General features: G+C 41.7%; 1 protein-coding gene across 5 annotated transcripts in view; it reads left to right on the top strand.

Annotated features, from left to right (window-relative positions):
• RMND1 (required for meiotic nuclear division 1 homolog) overlaps nucleotides 1-20202 on the top strand; it is a 611103-nt gene that overhangs the window by 53008 nt on the left and 537893 nt on the right. For 3 of the 5 annotated variants that reach the window (XM_044088165.1, XM_044088253.1, XM_044088505.1), the window contains exon 2: nucleotides 3754-4262. In XM_044088165.1, the coding sequence (XP_043944100.1) occupies nucleotides 3765-4262 (498 nt within the window). In that variant the 5' untranslated portion in view covers nucleotides 3754-3764. Of the gene's footprint in view, nucleotides 1-3750; nucleotides 4263-20202 lie in introns of all 5 variants that reach the window. The other 2 variants (XM_044088420.1, XM_044088337.1) reach the window with 1 other exon arrangement.

Below are 20202 nucleotides of genomic sequence, written 5' to 3'. Positions count from 1 at the left end.
AACGGGCGATTTCAATTACCCCACCATTAACTGGGAAAACTACTCTTGTACCAACTCTTGTGCTCAACGTTTTCTGGAATTCATATATTCCAATGCCTTGGATCAACTTATCCACACCCCCACTAGGGGCAGCAATATCCTAGACTTGGTTATTGCCAACATGGGCAACCGGTGCTCCGCACCAGAGGTCAGTTCCTCGTTGGTCAGATCCATCTACAAGCTAATCTCCCTAGACATCCACATCCCTCCCCCACCCCCCATTAGGGAACCACAGTAAAAAAATTTCTCCAAAGCCAACTTCATGCTTCTTAAGACAGAAGTGGCAAACTTCACAACACTCATGCTGATGGACAATAGAGGTATGACTGCTGAATCCTACACAAATGCACTTTATAAGCACTCACACGAGTGCATGGATCGTGCAATCCCTCACAGAACCAAGATGCTATCCTCCATAAAAAGGAAGCCAATCTGGTGGTCCCCTGCCATAAACAAACTCTACAACAGAAGAAAGAAACTGTTGCAAAAAAAGAGTAAAATCCCATGATTGGAGAAACTCCCTGGTCAGCCTCCGTAAGAAGCTGAGATCCCTCATAAAATCCTCCAAAGCTAGTTACGAAAAAAAAAATTGCCACTGACTCTAAAGACAACCACAAAGCATTCTATAGCTATGTCAAGAATCTCAATGGCAACACTCAGATCTGCTCTGAGTTACAGCACAATGGCACTAAATATACAGAACCAACTGATTTTGCCAACATCCTGGCAGATTGGTTCATTGCTAACTTTACCCCCGTCCATCCCCTAAAGGGCCCATCTCTATACCAGAAGAATGCAAAGTTCCTATACTCACGGCTGCACAGGTAAAAAACACACTATCCAAATCCAAGAACACAGCATCCATGACCTGACAACATCCCAGGCTGTGTTCTACATGAACTACAGAATGAACTGGCACCCTACCTAAGTGCCATGTTCAGTCATAGCCTCACCTCAGGCTATGTGCCCACTGAATGGTGCACAGCGTCTGTTATCCCACTCCACAAAGGGGGAGCCACCACAGACCCCAGAAACTACCACCCCATTAGCCTAACGAGCCTGGTCTGCAAGGCTATGGAACGTATCATCATGGAACATATAAACAATGATATTGGTAATCTCCAAACTCAGGACCCCACCCAGTTCGGGTTTGTAAAAGGCAGATCATGTCTCCTAAACCTGATAGACTTCTTTGAAGCAGTCTCCAAAGCTGTAGATGAGGGTAAGGTGGTTAACACAGCCTATTTAGATCTTGCCAAGGCTTTCAACACCATCCCCCACTCTGGAATTATAGATAAACTCACTAAACTAGGTATAAATCCCTATGTCACAAGATGGATTGCCAACTGGCTCACTGACAGAACCCACACTGTGAAAGTAGCAGACTCCAAATCCAACTTCAGACCAGTAACAAGCGGAGTACCACAGGGTTTAGTCCTGGGTCCTCTCCTGTTTGGTATCTACTTCTCTGAAGTACAGGCTAACACAGAAGGTCTTTGGCTAATGAAGTTTGCAGGTGACTGCAGACTAGGAGCCATAATCAAAACTCCAAAAGATGTGGACATCCTACAAAAGGGCCTTCCATGGCCTCAAGCGCAATGCCAAAATGTGCATTGTCATCCCTTTTGGAAAAACTCTGTACCCATGAGCTACCACATAGGCAGTAGTCTACTTAAAACCGAAAGTGTGATAAGACCTTGGGACACAGCTGGACAGTAGTCTCACCTTTGATAATCACATCGCCACAGTAGTCAGGAAATCCTACTACGTGGCACACCTCATCACAAATGGTTTCTCATCCAGGAAAAAAGAGGTCATTGTTCCCCTCTGCTCGTCACTCATTAGACCCATTGTAGAGTACAATGCCCCTTTTGGTATGTAACTCACAAGACATCTACAACAACTGGAAAGGCCACAGAAATACCTCACAAAGAGGATTACCTGCCTCAAACAGATGCCCTATGCAGACCGTCTCAAAAAACTGCAGCTTTAGTCTGCCGCATGTCACCTACTCAAAGGCGATCTCTGCCTAACACACAAAGTATGTCAAACCCAGACCTTTTAGACATGCTCCACTTAAAAAAAAATCCCAGTCCCTATGAGCTACACTCTCTAGGGACCTAAACCTTGTCACCACAATAAGCAGAACATGCTGGAGGGATAGATTCCTGTCCCAGAGACTTCCCATACTCTGGAACAAACTACCTATCTATATCAAACAAAGCTCCTCATTAGCACTCTTCAAGAAAAATCTTGACGATTGGATGGGAGATAGGAAATTTACCCCGGGGATCACTTCTGTGGCTGTGCTCGACAGTGGCACAGGAAAATAATTTTCTTGGGTGCCGAAAGCCAATGTACCTTTTGGCTAGGCTTATGTAGGTCCTAGGGCCAGTAGCCGAGTACCTACCTATGAATATATATATATATATATATATATATATATATATATATATATATATATATATACATATACACACACACACATACGTGCATATATGTATACATATATGTATACATATATATATATATATATATATATATATATATATACATATACACACACACACATAATATATATATATATATATATATGTGTGTGTGTGTGTGTGTATGTGTATATATATAGGCGCACACACACACATACATATATATATATGTATGTATATATATATATATATATATATATATATATATATATATATATATATATATACAAGTTTTTGTTTGGCAAATCACTTAAGAATGACGCCACCAAATTACGAAAAACATTTCAGTTTCAGACTTCATATCCTTCAAAAAATGTATGCTATCATAAATGCTGCTATTCTAGCTTTTTATTAGGTTTATAAGAGCAGTCTTTAAACTATTTTTCAGCCTTTGCCCCTCCCCCTTATTATTTTTGGTTTTGTCCAGCTTGAGATGTATGATATTACTGGTGTAGCACAGAGTTGGCACAGGGCCATTGTACTAGTTTCTCCACACTCGCCACATGAGCCTTGTGACTGTATTAATTGCTAAGCAGTCCTTCTAACTCTACCATAATTTGCACAAAATTAAGGAACGCCATTTCTCCAATAATGTTTTCTTTTGTACCTGCAGTAAGTACATTGAACTCAAATTTTACATCTCACAGAAAAAAACACATACTTGTGTTTTTTGTAAATCCCTTATACAAAATGCCTGATTTTATGCATTGAGGTTAAAATGAATAATCTTTTACTAAAGGTTTGGGGACCTGTTTATGAACTGGTAATAATTCTAGGGTTTTCCGAACATGTGGTAGGATGTGTATGCCCACATACTTTAAAGAAATTGAAATTGGATTATTGGCTGCCAGCCATTTAACTTCACATGGGATTATTTTTTTCTGTAACACATTATAATTTGTCCTTGTTTCACCACTTCATTTTAAATGTTTTTTGTTGAATGAAGTGTTATTTAGCTACGTCAGGGATCACTCTTCTACCATGAGCTAAACTGCTATAACCTAATGGTACATGTATCAGTAAAGCAAGCCATTTACCTTCATTTAGAATTATTTTAAGACAAATATGCATATCTGATATTCTTTCCTCTCTGTGTTGTATAACATAGTTTTCAAATTAGAATGCAAGACAAATGTTTAAAGGTGATAAGGCTATTGATGTCTCTATTTTCCTTTTTATTTATTTATTTTTTCTTCTTTTTTTTTTTTTTTTTTTTATTAAGCAGTTTATGCCATCATGTTGGGAAAATCCATTGGCATCCTTCTCACTTCTCATCGTGTTGCACATCATTTTCACAGACGTCATCGATACTGTTTGAGGCAAGGAATGGAAAGAAGAAATGAATGTTGGAACTTTGTTTACAGGCTGTTGAAAAATGATGGCCTGACTTTAAATTGCACTAAAACAAGTGACTCTTATTTACAAGCTCAACCACAGAGTTCTTTTTTGAAAAAGCTGGCACTTCAGAAGGACTGCATTACTCTATTCCGTAGTTTAAATGTTAAAGATGTAAAAGAACATTTTTCATACTTGGGCAGCGTTCCTTTTTTAAGAACTAATCGCAACTGTTCTAGTTTGGAGTCACTTACTGGAGCACTTAAGAGGTTTTATTCAACTGTACCAGGTGGTAAGATCATCACAATGCCAGACAATGTACCAGCAAAGAGACCGCTGAAAGGACCAAGGACCAAGCAACCATCCCGGGCCAATCTTCCATCTCTGTCTGAAACACAGGTATAGTACCTTTGAGCAGTGTTGCATTTCTTTACAGCTCTACACGAGATGTAAAACTCTGAGCATGCTGTTGATTTATACCTGTGTTATATTCAGCAACTCTCTAATTGTTTCATGTGGAATGGAGAGGATCAGACTTGTAGCAAAGTGCTATGCTGCTATGTGGTGGCAAAGGGGAGAGTTAATATTGCTGACTTGGGGAACTGAGTATCAGTGATATTTTGTGGTCTTTAAGTGGGTCAGTCCACCCATTTATCCATAACAAAATATTAACTTCTTTAAACATTACAGTTTAGCAAAATGTAGTTGAGACTTGATATTGAGAAACTAATCACCCCTAAGAGCTGTGTACAGATGTCTATCATTTAAAAAAAAGGGACAGTATTGTAGAATGTAATATTATAGAATGTTTGCATCCATATTCTTTCTTACCTGTCTACACCCATAAACCTCTGTAATGGGGCTGTGAAAATCAGTAGAAACATCACAAACTACAACTAATACTGAACTGTCTTCTTACCACACTCTTAAATTACTACTTCTGTACTCTTGGAGGAACGGGAAGCCGTGCTAGTTTTGGGATATTGATTTCTTAGAGCTAGGGGTGGATCTGAAGTCACACTGAGTATAGACAATGGCAGTGCATCTAAACAGAAAAAGCATGATAATGTTAAAGGATTTTATACTTCTTATTTAGAATGATATGAAAATGTATGTGGGAAATCCTAGTTTTTTTTTAAAGCAGAAGGGTTTTAATACATTGAGAATGGTTTCTGTTATTTGTTTACTTTATACTTTCATTAAGGTTAACTACTTTGATCCTTATGAATTAATGTTTACTGTATCTATGAAAAATGATTATTTTTGAGGTCAGGGTCGTGTGTTGTGGTATGTGACAGGTGTTGCACACATTCCAGGAGTGCACCTCAGCCTGGTATTTTGGTGGATCATATATGTTATTCATGTTTATTGTTTGACTTTAGTGTATCGGGGAAGGACCAAGTATGTTGTATTTTGTGATTACAGGAAGTTTTAGTAACTTTCAGATAACCTGGGTTTTTGTAACTGTGAAGCAGGAAACACCCAATGAATGGCCACACAAATCCTGCGATAAGAGAGTAAAAAATGAAATTTGAAAACAAGCTTTACCTTTAAGCCCAATAACTACAGAAGAAGACTGTTCATTGAACCAAACAGTGCCATGTATTACTGAGACAAACAAAATGCCAGTTTGTCTTAGTAAGAAGTTGAAAATAGATTCATAGGTTCATACTAGGCTATCTGCCCTAGGGCATTTATAAGCCTAGCCAGAATGTGTTTGGCTTTCGCACCCATTTTAAATTAATTTTGCTATGCCCTTTTTCGAGGTTAGTATACTGTGCCTCTGTCTAACAGTGACACAGAAGTGATACCCGGGGTAAACCTATGATCTCCCATCCACTCATCAAGATTCCTCTTGAAGAGAGTCAATGAGGGACTCTGCCTAACCTGGACTGGGATTTTATTCCAGAGTGAAGGGAGCCTCTGGGTTATGAATCTGTCCCTCCAGCATGCTGTCCTATTTATTTCAGTGCTGAGGTTCAAGTCTCTCGAGCACGTAGCTGGATGGGATTTGGATTTTCTGAGGTGCAGCATGTCCATTAATTCCAGGTTGGACATGGCTTTATACGTCAGGCACAGATCGCCTCTGAGCAGGCGGTATGCCACTGAGTAGAGCTGGAGTTTCTTTAACCGGGCAGCATATGGCATCTGTTTGAGCCCTATGATCCTCTTGGTGAGGTACTTTTGGGGTATTTCCAGTTCTGCAGGTGTCTGGTAAGGTACATCCCAAAAGGGGCATTGTACTCAATTATGGGCCTGATGAGGGATGAGTAAAGAGGCAGGATGACCTCCCCCGATCTAGATGTGAATCCCTTCATGATTAGGTGGGCTATATAAAATGTTTTTCTAACCACTTTGGCCACGTGGTTGTCAAATGAGAGATTGCTATCAACTTGGGTCCCCAGGTCCCTAATTACTTCTTCTGTACTTAATGGATTACCACCTATGTGGTAATTTGTGGGCACTTTGTTTTTGCCAAAGGGGATGACTATACACTTTTTGGTGTTTAGCTTGAGGCCATGGCTCTGGCACCAGTTGTCTGTTTCTATGAGGCCCTTTTGGAGGATGCTTGTGTCGGCTGGAGAGTCGATTATGGCGCCCAGATTGCAGTCATCTGCGAACTTAGTCAGCCACAGTCCTTCTGTGTTGGCCTGTACCTCCAAGAAATATATACCGAACAAGAGAGGTCCCAGGACTGAGCCTTGGGGGACGCCACTTGTAACTGGTTTGGAGTCTGACATGGCTCCAGCAATCCTAACCATGTGGGTTCTGTCCTTAAGCCAGTTTGCAACCCATCTAGTGACATAGGGGTTTATATTTAAGCTGGTGAGCTTATCTATAATGCCCGAGTGGGGTATTGTATCGAAGGCTTTTGCGAGGTCCAGGTAGGCTGTGTGGACCACCTTCCCCTCGTCAATGGCCTTGGTGACTGTTTCGAAGAAATCAACCATGTTTAAGAGGCAGGATCTGCCCTTAACAAAGCCGAACTGGGTAGTATCCAGTGTCTGTAGGTCCCCAATATCTTTATTTATGAGGTCCATGATGATCCTTTCCATAGCTTTGCAGACCAAGCTAGTCAGGCTTATGGGGCGATAGTTTCCAGGATCTGTTGAGGCACCAACTTTGTGGAGAGGGGCCACTGTTGCTGTACGCCACTCTTTGGGTACATATCCTGTAGTAAGGCTGAGATTGAACAGTAGTTTTATGTTTGGGTTTAGCTCTTCTTGGAGTTCATGTAGGACGCAGCCCGGGACACCTTCTGGTCCCATTGATGCTGTGTTTTTGCTTTGGAGAGGGCAGCTCTTGCCTGAGCATCTGAGATGTCAGGGGGGCAGCACTCTGCTGGGATAAATATTTGCCCTTTTGGTGGGGAGGGGGGGGAGAAGTTTGCGCTGAACCTGTCAACTAGGATGTTGGCAATGTCTGTGGGTTTGATGTATTTTTTGTCATTTTGGACTAATTATGAGCATATCTGGGAATTCCCACCCAGGGAATGCCAGTTTGTCTTAGTAAGAAGTTGTATCCTTTAGGTTTGATGGTTCATATTGATTTTGGTTTTGCTGTGAATCAGGGACAGATTTTTCAGGGTGACTTGCAAGTGGCATTTTGCTTAATCTGAAGTATTTCAGATGATGTGGTCCTTAATTTCCATGTCTCCTTATTTTTTCCTTCACCCTGTAATACTCCACTTGTACCAATTGTTTTGGGCCTATAGCTCATTGTTTTGATTTGCAGCACTTGCTTAGTGGACCCCCTTCCTACAGCAGGAACTATCTGCTCCATTTGTTCACAAGAATAGGTGAGAGTTGGATTTTGAGAAGTGGCCATTTTGCAGATCCTGTGGGTCTGTTCTTTCCTCATTACTTCGGCAGACTTGCAAGCCCAAGTATTGTTGCTTTCACGAGGTTGTGTGTGTTTTCATGTGTACACAACTTACTCATTAAGTGGCATACAGCTGGTAGCCTTTGCATGCAAGGTTCTTCATGCTGTAGGTAGTTACACCTGCATTCCTGTAGGTGTTAGCCATGCATTGACCCAAGCTGCCACCTTTCTCCAAGATGGATGAGCTGGTATTGACCACTCACTTCCATCCTCTCCTGCTTTGTCCCTTGCAAGTTCAGAATTTATGGATGTAAGTTGTTAAGCGGGGAACATTGTACCTGATATGAAGATTAAGGAGAAATGTTATCATTTAGAACTTACTTGGAAATAGCAGGCTTAATGAGTCAACTTGTTTACATTTGTTTCCAGTGGAAACAATCAGCAGATTCAGTCAGCTCTGTTTGCTTGACTATTACTAGGCATAAAAATAAAGTACATTATAAGGCAATAAGTAAAGTAATTGAATTAAAGCAAACAATAAACTAGAACAAAAATCTATTGCAGGCTATTTAGCTTAGGTGTTGTATGGCAGTGGTGAGGGACAGTCTCAAGTAATCTAGCCACTGAAATCCACACCAGCTGTAACTTTTCCATGTCACAGCTGGGAAGCCTTCAGCAGTTGTCAAGATGAAGTGTGATCAGCTCTTGAACAGTAAGTTGGTCTTCTGATAATAAAAGATGATTAATTTGGATGATATGCCCACGTTGATGGCAACAAACTCTTGACTGCAGTCAGCATTTGGTCCTTTAATATCTTTCCGTCTTTGAGGAGCACACTGCGGTTCTGCACCTTGGACATAAATTCAGGCTAGGTTCCTCTATAAGTGATGCTTGATTGGAACAATGGAGGGCTTATAAATGTTATGAAAGGCCATCATTATGGACTTGTAAGGCATGAGCTTCAGCCAGTTGCTCTTCATCCACATGAGCAGACTGGACATAGTGTTTAAGAGTAAGTAGGGAGCAGCATACCTGTGAGAGGAGAGGGATAGCTGGGTGGTCAGCAAAGCAGTGATACTTTAATAAGGTCCACTTCCTTTAATAACGTATTCTAATGACAGTATGCACATGGGGAAAAAGTACTAATCCAGTATTGACCCATAATGAACCACACAGTACAAGGGGTGAGAACTGAAACCATCAATACAAGTATACTCTGATTGTGGCTGAGCAGACGGGAGACAGAATTCTAGGATAAATGGCTCATAAACTACTTTTCAACCTCTCTAAGACCAAAACTGTGTTTTTTTTTTTGTAATTCTACAGAAAATTCAATAACAACGTGAGGTCTTTAACTGTCTGTCTTGAATGACATTCCATAGCCACAACCTCCAGCTTCAAAATGGACAGCACAGTAGTAGCATTGTCATCTCACAGCAAGAAGTTCTCTGGTTCGATTCTCTGCTGGAGTGCCTTCTTTGTGGAGTCTTCATGTCCTGCATTCATGCGGGTTTCTTCTGGGTGCTTCGGTTTCCTCCCACGTCACAAAGATATGCGTCTGAAGCGTTTCTGTCCGGGCCGCCGCTGAACATTGGCTTCGTTCCAAGTTGGACTTTCCTGGTAAACAAATGTTTGAGAAACAAAATAAACTTCCTCCTCTACTGTGCCAAAAAGATCTGCCCTTTTCTATCCTAGCTAGCCAGAATAGCCATCAGCAAAGGAGTTCTCCTTTCTCATCTTTGATCATGGATTTCATATTTTCACTTCTTCCTCCAAGAAAAACATCACCACTCTTATGAATCAGCAGATGCTGCTGTAGATTATCTTTACAAATTATCCTCTCTGTAAGCATCATTGTATCACCTTAGAAAAAGCCAAATGGCTACGCATAAAACAAAGATCTAACCTGCGGTTAGGATCCCAACTCTATGAACTACTCCATCTCAAAACATTTACTCCCTTGCAGCTGGACTCCATGAAGAAACATTCCTCATACAACCTGAGACTCTACTCGCAAGCTTCCCAGCTGTCTTTACCCCTAGAACCAAAGCCCACGGCAATGCACATGCATCCTCCTCTTAGGCACCTGCTCTTGGCAAGCTTTCAAATTCAACATGCAGAAAAATGAGCTTTTACTCCAAATTCAGATTGCAACTCAAAAAGCGCTTTTACATCCAAGCCAAATGCTGTTGCTTCAGTGTAGGACATATCATCTAACACACTGTCCCTGTCTCCTTTCCAAGTCTTTTCTCCACTCTCAGATGTATTGAAGGTTGACCCAATTTAGAAACTAATGTATACATTGTGCATTACACTTCCTTGTTAGCTAGAAGGTACAGAAACAGTTTTTTTATGTAATTAGTCTGAACTACTCTTATTGCTTACTTTTCTGTATTTTTATTTTGTTGAAATGTTTTGTATTTGAACCAGAAATTGGTCAATATTGATCAGTTTACTACCCCATTAAACAAAAGTAAATAAATAGACCCCATGATCCATGGTGTTAGATGTAGCACAAATGATGTAGAAGACAAAGATGGGGAAAAACTTTGACCTTTTTTCCCAAGCAGTCATTAAACATTTTAATTGTACTTAGACATACCCTGTAACCAAACTGAATGGATTTAAAGGTATGCAAGTTTCAATAAAAGATGTAAGCTGTTTGCTCAGTTCTTTTTCTATAAGCTTGTTATTAATGAAAGGCTAAACACAGGATTGCTAAACACAGGATTGTAATATTCAAGGTTGCTTAGGTCCAAAGACGGACCCTTGAGAACATTAATGACCATAGCCTCCTTTAAAATGGGTGGAAGAATACCAGAACACAAAGACTTCCAAATTCTCTTGAGTATAACATAACTAAGGACCTTCAAGCAAACAGAATAAGCATGATCATCCACAGAGGCAGCGAGACATAGTCAACATCAAATCCCTTAGAAGTCCAGTGTAGTGAAAAGTTGCACCTGCTCCAGTCAGGTAAATTTCTGACTGAAATGACCGCAGGCTTATATGGGAAAGTTTTTTTTATGACTAATGAAGTCCAGCTTGCCCTCTTGGAGGGAATAATGGCCTTCAAATGATGAAACATACTATAATGCAAAGCTTGCCCACCATTTGGAAGAGCTAAGCCGGATGGTCCATTGTGACTGAGATACTCTGAACAGATAAAATTGTACCTAGAATACTGCAGGTTTATTGTTGGTTTGACCTCTAGAAGGGAAGTGTGTCACCCCTACATTTTGTCCTTCATTTTGCATTCCAGGGATGAATTGTGTCAGAACTCCACAAACATTTTCACATACTAGTAAGTGCATAGTTCAAGATTATGCCATGGTATATGTACACTAATTGGGGCACCATAAATGTATGTGGTAGTTAGACTGCTGTGCCAATGATCTTGACTTGCCCTGAGGACAGGTATCTGGTGGCCACTACTTACATTACTTAAATTCCTGTGTTTAACCAACTAAAATAGGAGCAAAACATTAAATCCAAATTAAAGTGGAGCAGGTGGTGGTTCAACCAAGAGACTGGGTCCTCCTGAAGTCTGAGTCTATCATACTGTCATACCCAAATGAAATATCAAGGCCAACAAATTAATGTTTTCATTCATGGATTGCAGTAATACCCTTAGCAGCTCTGCCTCATTAACTACTTAGTCTAACTGTTGTGATTGATTTTATTAAACCTGAATTCTGTGCATATTGTACTTATTCTTTAACCTTTTTGATTATTGTCTTGGTAATCAAACTAGAGTTGTGTTTACTGATTATTTCTTTACTACTTCTTTGTTCTTATCTATTTTTGGCCGATCTGCTTTTATTTTGATTTTTGTCCATGTACTGTTTCATATTCAGTACCTTTATGTGTATTAATTATTCCCTTATTATTTGAACCCATTTTGCTTCCTGCTGTTGCATGTTGACTGGGTAACTCCGCATATAGCTGGTACCACATGTTGGTTATATACAGTCTGTTGCTTTTTCCAGTGTGCCTATTTCAAGTGCTTATTTGTTAGTAGTGTGTTTTTTTTATTGGTTCGGGTGCTTAATAATTGGCTGTTTTGCTGCCATTGCATAACCCAATGTGAATTTTTTTTTTTGCTTTCTGTAGTTGTCCAAGTTACTAGTAGCTTATCATTCAGCTGTATTTTTTTGTTTTTGCTAGGCTGTACTTCAAATACTGTTCTCAATTTCTTTTTTTAGTACGTCTAAATATTAACCTTATCTCATAGCTTTAGTCCCCCCCCCCCCTTACTTTCTTAATTTTACTCATCATTTTATTTCACTAAACGCTTAAGTTTACCACTGCAGCAGCAGTCAACCTATCTTTAGTCCCATGCTGTAAATAAAACAGGCTAAGGTAATTTTGTTTCCTTGGCCTTTCTAATCTCAGTCATCCTGAGGCAACAAAAAAAAACTGCTTTATATCTGCTAAGAAGTCACTGGTAATACCCATCACAGAGTCCATCTGTGTGGGATGAATTTACATACACAAACTGGAAGCAAATCTCTTGGGTCCTCTAATGTTGATCTGTGTCTTTGTAGAGCTTTGCCTGAGGTAACAGAAGTTGGGGGCTGCTGATGTTCTTCGTGTTTCACTGTTGCAGTCATCGCACTTGGATTATCTGCCTGCAGGTAGCCCTCAGTCGGCCTGAATACCAAAGTCTTGGGATTTCTGCATAGGAAGCTGTCGCCTCTTCCATGATGTCAGGTCGTCAGGGATATAAAACATGCAGCCGACGGCATTACATCAGCTTTTCTTGCCGAGCAGAGCCCGAAGCAGAAGCAGTTTGCAAGTGCCGGTCGGCCGCTATCTGAAATTTTTGTTATTCGAGTTTCAAACCTGAAGTCTTCTAAAGCTAAGTACCCTGTTGGGGATCCTTTTTTCTTGCTCTAACCAATGTCAGAAAAAGTTAACAATTGTCTTGCCTGTGGAAAGCAAATACCTCACAGAGATTTTCATTCGTACTGCGTCACCTGTTTAGGCCCAGACCACGACGTTCCTCGCTGTCAGTTTTGTGCCCTGTTCAACACCCGAACTATTCGTCGTCAGGCTATCTTTGTCGCTAAATTCATTCGCTCCCGTTCTCCGTATTCCGCGATGGCTTCGATAAGCCATCCCACTACCGATCTGGATAAAGACAGAGACAGAACACATAGGTCCAAAACTGGCAGCGACGCTTCCATTAAGCTAGTTGCCAGTCTGCCGGTACTCAGTGGGGCGCTGGCCTCTACTGAGACCAATTTGATGTCCGGTATGCCGTGAGATGCTTCTTCAACTATGGAACCTGTGGATGTCTCTTCCTTGGATGGTTCCGGAGCCGCTGTGCAGGTACCGGCTTTTGTGGGTGTATTCAGACCTTCCGATGTTCATATTAAACCGACTATTTCATTTCTGACTAAAACTACTGAATTTCTCAGGCCCAGAGTTCGTACTACACCTAGGAAACCGACGACCAAAGCCCATTCTCAAGCTACCATGCCACTGAAACAAATGCTTAGAATGGCTGAAGACCTTATTATGTTAATCAGGGGAAGCCAGCCTTCCCCCTCTGAAAGACAAAAAATAGATTTTCCTTCTGATTCTACAGATCTGGAGTCCGATGACTCTGATCCCTCTGATTACCAGGACATACCCTTATCTACCTGTGAGGATTAAGATGCAGAGGATTCCATTCCCTCTGCCCCCCCCCCCCCAGATGCTTTTCTTTCTGTGAAACCCTGCATACCCTCAGAGAGCATTTCCGCTAGGAGTGCCAGGACTACCCACATTCCAAAGAGACTCGGGGAATTTTTAAACTTGCCTCAGCATAGGCACCTAGCTATCCCCCCTGTTCTGGAAATTGTAGAGGATGTCTTCATGGAATCCAGTCTTACCCCTGATACTTTGCCACCAGCTCCTAGAAAGCCTGACAGGTACTACAGTGTACCTGACTTTCACAAATTTCTTTTCAAAAATCCCACTGCAGATCCAGAGACCATATCCTAGGGCCCTAAAGGTATTAAGGCTACTACAGCCAAAACCCCTACCCCTTCAGACAGGGATTCTAGAGCTTTAGACAGATGGAGGAAAGAGGTATATACCTCTGCAACTCTTGCCATCAGGGCTTTAAATTGCCAGTTTCACATGTTGAAGTACCAGCAGCATATTATAGAACTAATTAAACAAAAAATTATGTTGATTCCTGATTGTGCAGAAAATAAAGATTTACAAGAGTTAATGCATTCTGCAAACCAAGTTGGAAAACATACTTTGCAGTGTGGTTTTGATGCCTTAGAAGCATCTTGCAAGGCTGCTGTCACTAAATCTGTTCTGAGAAGGCATGCTTGGTTGAAGGAACAAATCTTGCCAGACCATGTCAAAGCAAAATTACTAGATGCTCCATTAAACCAAGAACGTTTGTTTGGCACAAAAGCAGAAGAAGTTCTTAAAAAGGTGGAGGAAAAAGCTAAATCGATGCAAAACTGTTAAAGATTTCCTACGGGAACAGCCACCTAGATTCAGTAGGCATTGGCCTTCAAAGAACTGGTCCTTTCCAGTCCCTCCCAGACTTTCTCAGTCCAAACCCAGAGGTGAACAGACCACCAAGACTACAGTCTCCGGGTATGCACAGATCTAAACAATGGAGTGCTCCCACCTCAAAAACAGAGTGTGGTAAGCCACCCCCTTATGGAAAAATTTCACAATGACTTGTCTTTCATCCTTCCCAGCTACGCCCAAATGCTTGCACCCCTAGGAGGAAAACTCGCCCTGCATGCAAGAAACTGGGAGTACATTACCCAGGACAGATGGGTATTAAACATTGTATCCCAAGGATACAGATTATACTTCCACTCTCTGCCAACCGCAAACAGATTCCCAGACCTTCCCCCAAACCAGTGGGCAGAGGCCCAAAAGCAGGTACTTTCTCTTCTTAGTATCAGGGCTATTCAACCTGTCCCGATAGAGCAAACGGGACAGGCTTTCTACTCTAGACTGCTTCTTGTGCCCAGAAAAGAAAACTCTTGGCGCCCTATCCTGGATCTGTAAATTCTCAACACCTTCCTGGTGGTACCAAAATTCAAAATGCTTACACTCCAACAGCTGCTTCCTGTGCTAGCCAAGGACTCCTGGCTGGTCACTCTAGATTTAAAAGAAGCTTATCTGCACATCTCTATAAGGGAATCTTGAAGGAAATATCTACATTTCAGGGCAGGCTCTATGCACTGTCAGTTCTCTGCACTTCCCTTGGGCTTATCTACTGCACCCAGGGTATTCACAAAGTGCCTGGCTCCACCGATTGCATACTGCAGACAGAGAAAATTTCAAATTTACCCATACTTGGACGACTGTCTGATTCAGGCGGACAGTCAGGAACTGTCACTACAGCACCTGACATTTGTAAAGAGACTCCTAACTTCTTTGGGGTATACCCTCAACGAAAAGAAATCACATCTGGTACCCAGCCAAAAAATTGTATTCCTGGGAGCAAGCTTGCGCACAACTTCCCAGATGGCATTCCTCACTCCAGAAAAACAGTTTTATTTGACAAATTACTTCAAACTACTGGCCACCCAAGCCCAGCTATCTGCGAGAAAAATACTGCAAGCCCTAGAGTTCATGACCTCACGCATTCTCCTACTTCCATATGCAAGACTGCATATAAGGAAACTTCAATGGTACTTAAAAAGTCTCTGGTGCCAACATTCTCAGGACCAGGAAACAGTGATTCCTATCTTTTTCCTTGCCTAAGGACAGAGTTCCTTTGGTGGGCAGAGGCCTGCTACCAAAACAAGGGACTCCCTTTAACTCAATCCCCCGCCACCCAAACCCTAACAACAGACACATCAGACTATGCATGGGGGGCTCACATGGCAGGCAAATGCATTCAAGGCAAATGGAGCCCAGGACAAATGCACCTGCATATCAATCAAAAAGAAATGTTAGCTGTACAGAATGTACTGACAGCCTTCAAATACCTTATCCTTCCAGGACAACGCTTGATAAAGACAGACAACACCACAGTTATGTGGTACATAAACAAGCAGGGGGGGATTCGTTCCTACCCACTCTGCAGGTTAGCCATGGCTCTGTGAAACACAGCCTTGAGCAACCAAGTGCACCTGCAAGCTCAATTCCTGCCAGGCAAAGAAAATTCACTGGCAGATGATTTAAGCAGAAATCTAATGGACCCACATGAGTGGAAACTGGAACCCAACATATTCAAGCTTCTAATCCATAGGTGGGGAACACCAGAAGTAGACCTCTATGCTTCCCCCCAAAACCATCAATTGAGCAAATTTTACACCAGAACTCACCACAGCCAAGCATGGAAAGTGGATGCCTTTTCCTTTACATGGGAAAACCTCTCAATCTATGCCTTTCCCCCACTGCCCCTCTTCTCAGAAGTGCTACTCAAGATTAAACAGGACAGGCCAAGGACAATCATGATTGCACCAGACTGGCCATGCCAGCACTGGTACCCACTTTTACGCAGTCTGACAGCAGTACCACCCTGGCACCTGCATCAGACCCCCTCTCTGCTGTCCCAGCAGGAGGGACAGGTTTTGCATCCTCAGCTGCAAACCCTGAACCTAGCAGCCTGGCTTATTCCTTGAATGCATCAACACCAACCCTCAGCAAACAGGTGCTGGATGTCATCCTTGAGGCCAGGAGGCCTAGTACTAGGAAATCCTATTCAGAAAAATTGAAAAGATAACAGTAAGTATCCTGTTTTTTTGGCTTATTTATACTGGTTATTGCTTCTAGCAATTTATATATAGCACTTTTTTACTGCCTGCTGTATACTTTTTACTGTATTTTATTGCTATTAACTAATCTGTATGGGTAACGGATTTGTTTGCAGTTAAAAGCATTTTGTAGTATCTCCTTGCTCCTTTATCTGTTTAAACACTTTCATATTGTGGCTCACTGCTATGATAAATATTTCTGTAGTGTTTACTGTCTAAAAGAGTGTAGGCTAATAGCTTTAGAATTGTCCCAGTTCAGATTTGCTGTCTCTGGGCCTGTTTATTTTTTGCAGTGATTGTTCTGAGCACATGACCAGGCCATCTTGAATTAGCTTCTTTACCGTAGTGGCAGGATAGTGTTGATTGGCTGCTGGCTAATGGGGGTTGGTTCTTTTGAGTTGTTTTTTAAAAAGTTGTCTAAGGTTGTATCTTCTGGTATTTAAGCCCTAATTTTGAGAGGATTTCTGTCTATACACACTGAGCAGAGTGGAGGAGGGGCATTGACCACAACTCTGATCTGAGATATATATATATAACAATAAGTATCTCTTTTTGGCTTATTTATAATGGTTATTGCTTCTAGCAATTTATATATAGCCATTTTTACTGCCTGCTGTTTATTTTTTACTGCATTTTATTGCTGTTAACTAATCTGCATGGGTAACTGATTTATTTACAGTTAAAAGCATTCTCTAGTCTCCTTGCTCCTTTATCTGTTTAAAAATTTTCATTTTGTGGCTCACTGCTGTGATAAAGATTTCTGTAGTGTTTACTGCCTAAGAGTGTAGGCTAATAGCTTTAGTATTGTTGTGTTGTTGTTATACTTGGTGACTTTGCAGCTGCCCGCCCCTACTGTAAATTTGATCTGGGACACTCCTCCCAGTCTAGTATCATTAGCTCATTCTACCTAATACAGAGATAACATCTGAGAAGGTCAACCCAATTAGTTTATTTCCTTCTTGTCCTCCTTTCTCCCCTTCTTTAAAAAACAAATTGCTTAAATCTCCTTGTGTTCTGACTGTGCTTCTCAAACATTTTGGAAATATAGAGTATATTTTAGTGCATTTATTAAAACTGTATTTGCCTTAATATTGCTACAACTCAAGTGCTCTAGGTTGCACTTCATCTGAATTGTTTGTGTGTTTTAGCTGCTTTTCTGTATATATATATATATATAGACTTCTCTGTATATAGGTTCATAGGTTCATACTAGGCTATCTGCCCTAGGGCATTTATAAGCCTAGCCAGAGTGTGTTTGGCTTTCGCCACCCATTTTAAATTAATTTTGCTATGCCTTTTTTTGAGGTTAGTATACTGTGCCTCTGTCTAACAGTGACACAGAAGTGATAGCCGGGGTAAACCTACGATCTCCCATCCACTCATCAAGATTCTCTCTTGAAGAGAGTCAATGTGGGACTCTGCCTAACCTAGACTGGGATTTTATTCCAGAGTGAAGGGAGCCTCTGGGTTATGAATCTGTCCCTCCAGCATGTCCTATTTATTTCAGTGCTGAGGTTCAAGTCTCTCGATGGGATTTGGATTTTCTGAGGTGCAGCATGTCCATTAATTCCGGGTTGGACATGGCTTTATACATCAGGCACAGATCGCCTCTGAGCAGGCGGTATGCCACTGAGTAGAGCTGGAGTTTCTTTAACCGGGCAGCATATGGCATCTGTTTGAGCCCTTTGATCCTCTTGGTGAGGTACTTTTGGGGTCTTTCCAGTTGCTGCAGGTGTCTGGTAAGGTACATCCCAAAAGGGGCATTGTACTCAATTATGGGCCTGATGAGGGATGAGTAAAGAGGCACGATGACCTCCTCAGATCTAGATGTGAATCCCTTCATGATTAGGTGGGCTATATAAAATGTTTTTCTAACCACTTTGGCCACGTGGTTGTCAAATGAGAGATTGCTATCAACTTGGGTCCCCAGGTCCCTAATGACTTCTGTACTTAATGGATTACCACCTATGTGGTAATTTGTGGGCACTTTGTTTTTGCCAAAGGGGATGACCATACACTTTTTGGCGTTTAGCTTGAGGCCATGGCTCTGGCACCAGTTTTCTGTTTCTATGAGGCCCTTTTGGAGGATGCTTGTGTCGGCTGGAGAGTTGATTATGGCCCAGTTTGCAGTCATCTGGTCAGCCACAGTCCTTCCATGTTGGCCTGTACAATATATACCGAACAAGAGAGGTCCCAGGACTGAGCCTTGTGGGACGCCACTTGTAACTGGTTTGGAGTCTGACATGGCTCCAGCAATTCTAACCATGTGGGTTCTGTCCTTGAGCCAGTTTGCAACCCATCTAGTGACATAGGGGTTTATATTTAAGCTGGTGAGCTTACCTATAATGCCCAGTGGGGTATTGTATCGAAGGCTTTTGCGAGGTCCAGGTAGGCTGTGTGGACCACCTTCCCTCGTCAATGGCCTTGGTGACTGTTTCAAAGAAATCGCCAGGTTTAAGAGGCAGGATCTGCCCTTAACAAAGCCAAACTGGGTAGGATCCAGTGTCTGTAGGTCCCCAATATCTTTATTTATGAGGTCCATGATGATCCTTTCCATAGCTTTGCAGACCAAGCTAGTCAGGCTTATTGGTTTCCAGGATCCGTTGAGGCACCACCTTTGTGGAGAGGGACAACTGTTGCTCCACTCTTTGGGTACATATCCTGTAGTAAGGCTAAGATTGAACTGTAGTTTTATGTTTGGGTTTAGCTCTTCTTGGAGTTCATGTAGCCTGGGACACCATCTGGTCCCATTGATGCTGTGTTTTTTGCTTTGGACTTATTTGAGCATCTGAGATGTCAGGGGCAGCACTCTGTTGGGATAGATATTTGCCCGGGAGAAGTTTGCACTGAACCTGTCAGCTATGTAGACTAGCTACTTTATTCTACTGTATTACTGCCTCTTAAATCATTTTTCAGTTGTGCACTTGCCTTGCTTCATTTAAAAAGTTTTAAATTGCTAATTTTGTAGAGTTTTAATTGCATTTACTGTTTAGGGCTACACACTCAAGTGTGTTAGCCTTTTCTGTGTTTATTTGCTGTATTATTGCATTGTTTAGCCTGTTTTAACCCAAAAAAAAATACTATCTTGTTTGCTCGTTTCCTGCCTTTCCTAGCTAGTATAGTCCAGATCCCAGGCTTTGCTGGCCTCAGGACTTTTTCTGTGTTCAGAGATATCCAGACCTTGCTGTGGTAGAGGGAAGTCCTACTAGAGGAGTGGTTTCCATCTCTGAAATTGTAATTTTATCAGCCTTTTTGGGCTGATTTCTATCCCTTTCAACTTCCTGGCTGAAAAATGTGTGTGTTTGAGCATTTTTTGAATCGTGCAGCACCACAGGGCTACAGTTAAACTATTCCAGGTACCAGAAAGTCTGCTCTTCAAATTTTCCCTTAGAACTAGCTGGTTTCTCAGTAGTAGCACTAAAATCTGAACCCCTGTGACTAGGATTTGCTCTAGAACTTGCTGGAAAGCGCTAGGAAGCCTTAAACTGATACAAGCACTCAACTCTCCTTGTCAATAAGCAAAAAATAATCATAGACACTAAACAGCCTGTAATTGCAAAGTACCTTGCAACGGAAAACGGCTCTTGTACTTTACAAAAAAAAAAAGCACCTAAACAGGCATGTCCAAGGGTCAGCTTCCGGTGAGTTCTCCTGTCCACCTGTGGAATGAGCAACTGCCTCATTACACAGACAACCCCCTCCTCCTACCACCCAACACTATAGCCTGTGAGAGATGCACTTACATGGCCAAACTGGAAGCAAAGCTCTGTCCAGCCAAGATTGTG

This window comes from Protopterus annectens, chromosome 1.part0, assembly GCF_019279795.1.
Source record: "Protopterus annectens isolate FY-2018-M chromosome 1.part0, PAN1.0, whole genome shotgun sequence".
Lineage (NCBI taxonomy): Eukaryota > Metazoa > Chordata > Ceratodontiformes > Protopteridae > Protopterus > Protopterus annectens.
The sequence above is the reverse complement of the archived record's forward strand: the minus strand, read 5'-3'. Positions and strand labels throughout refer to the sequence as shown.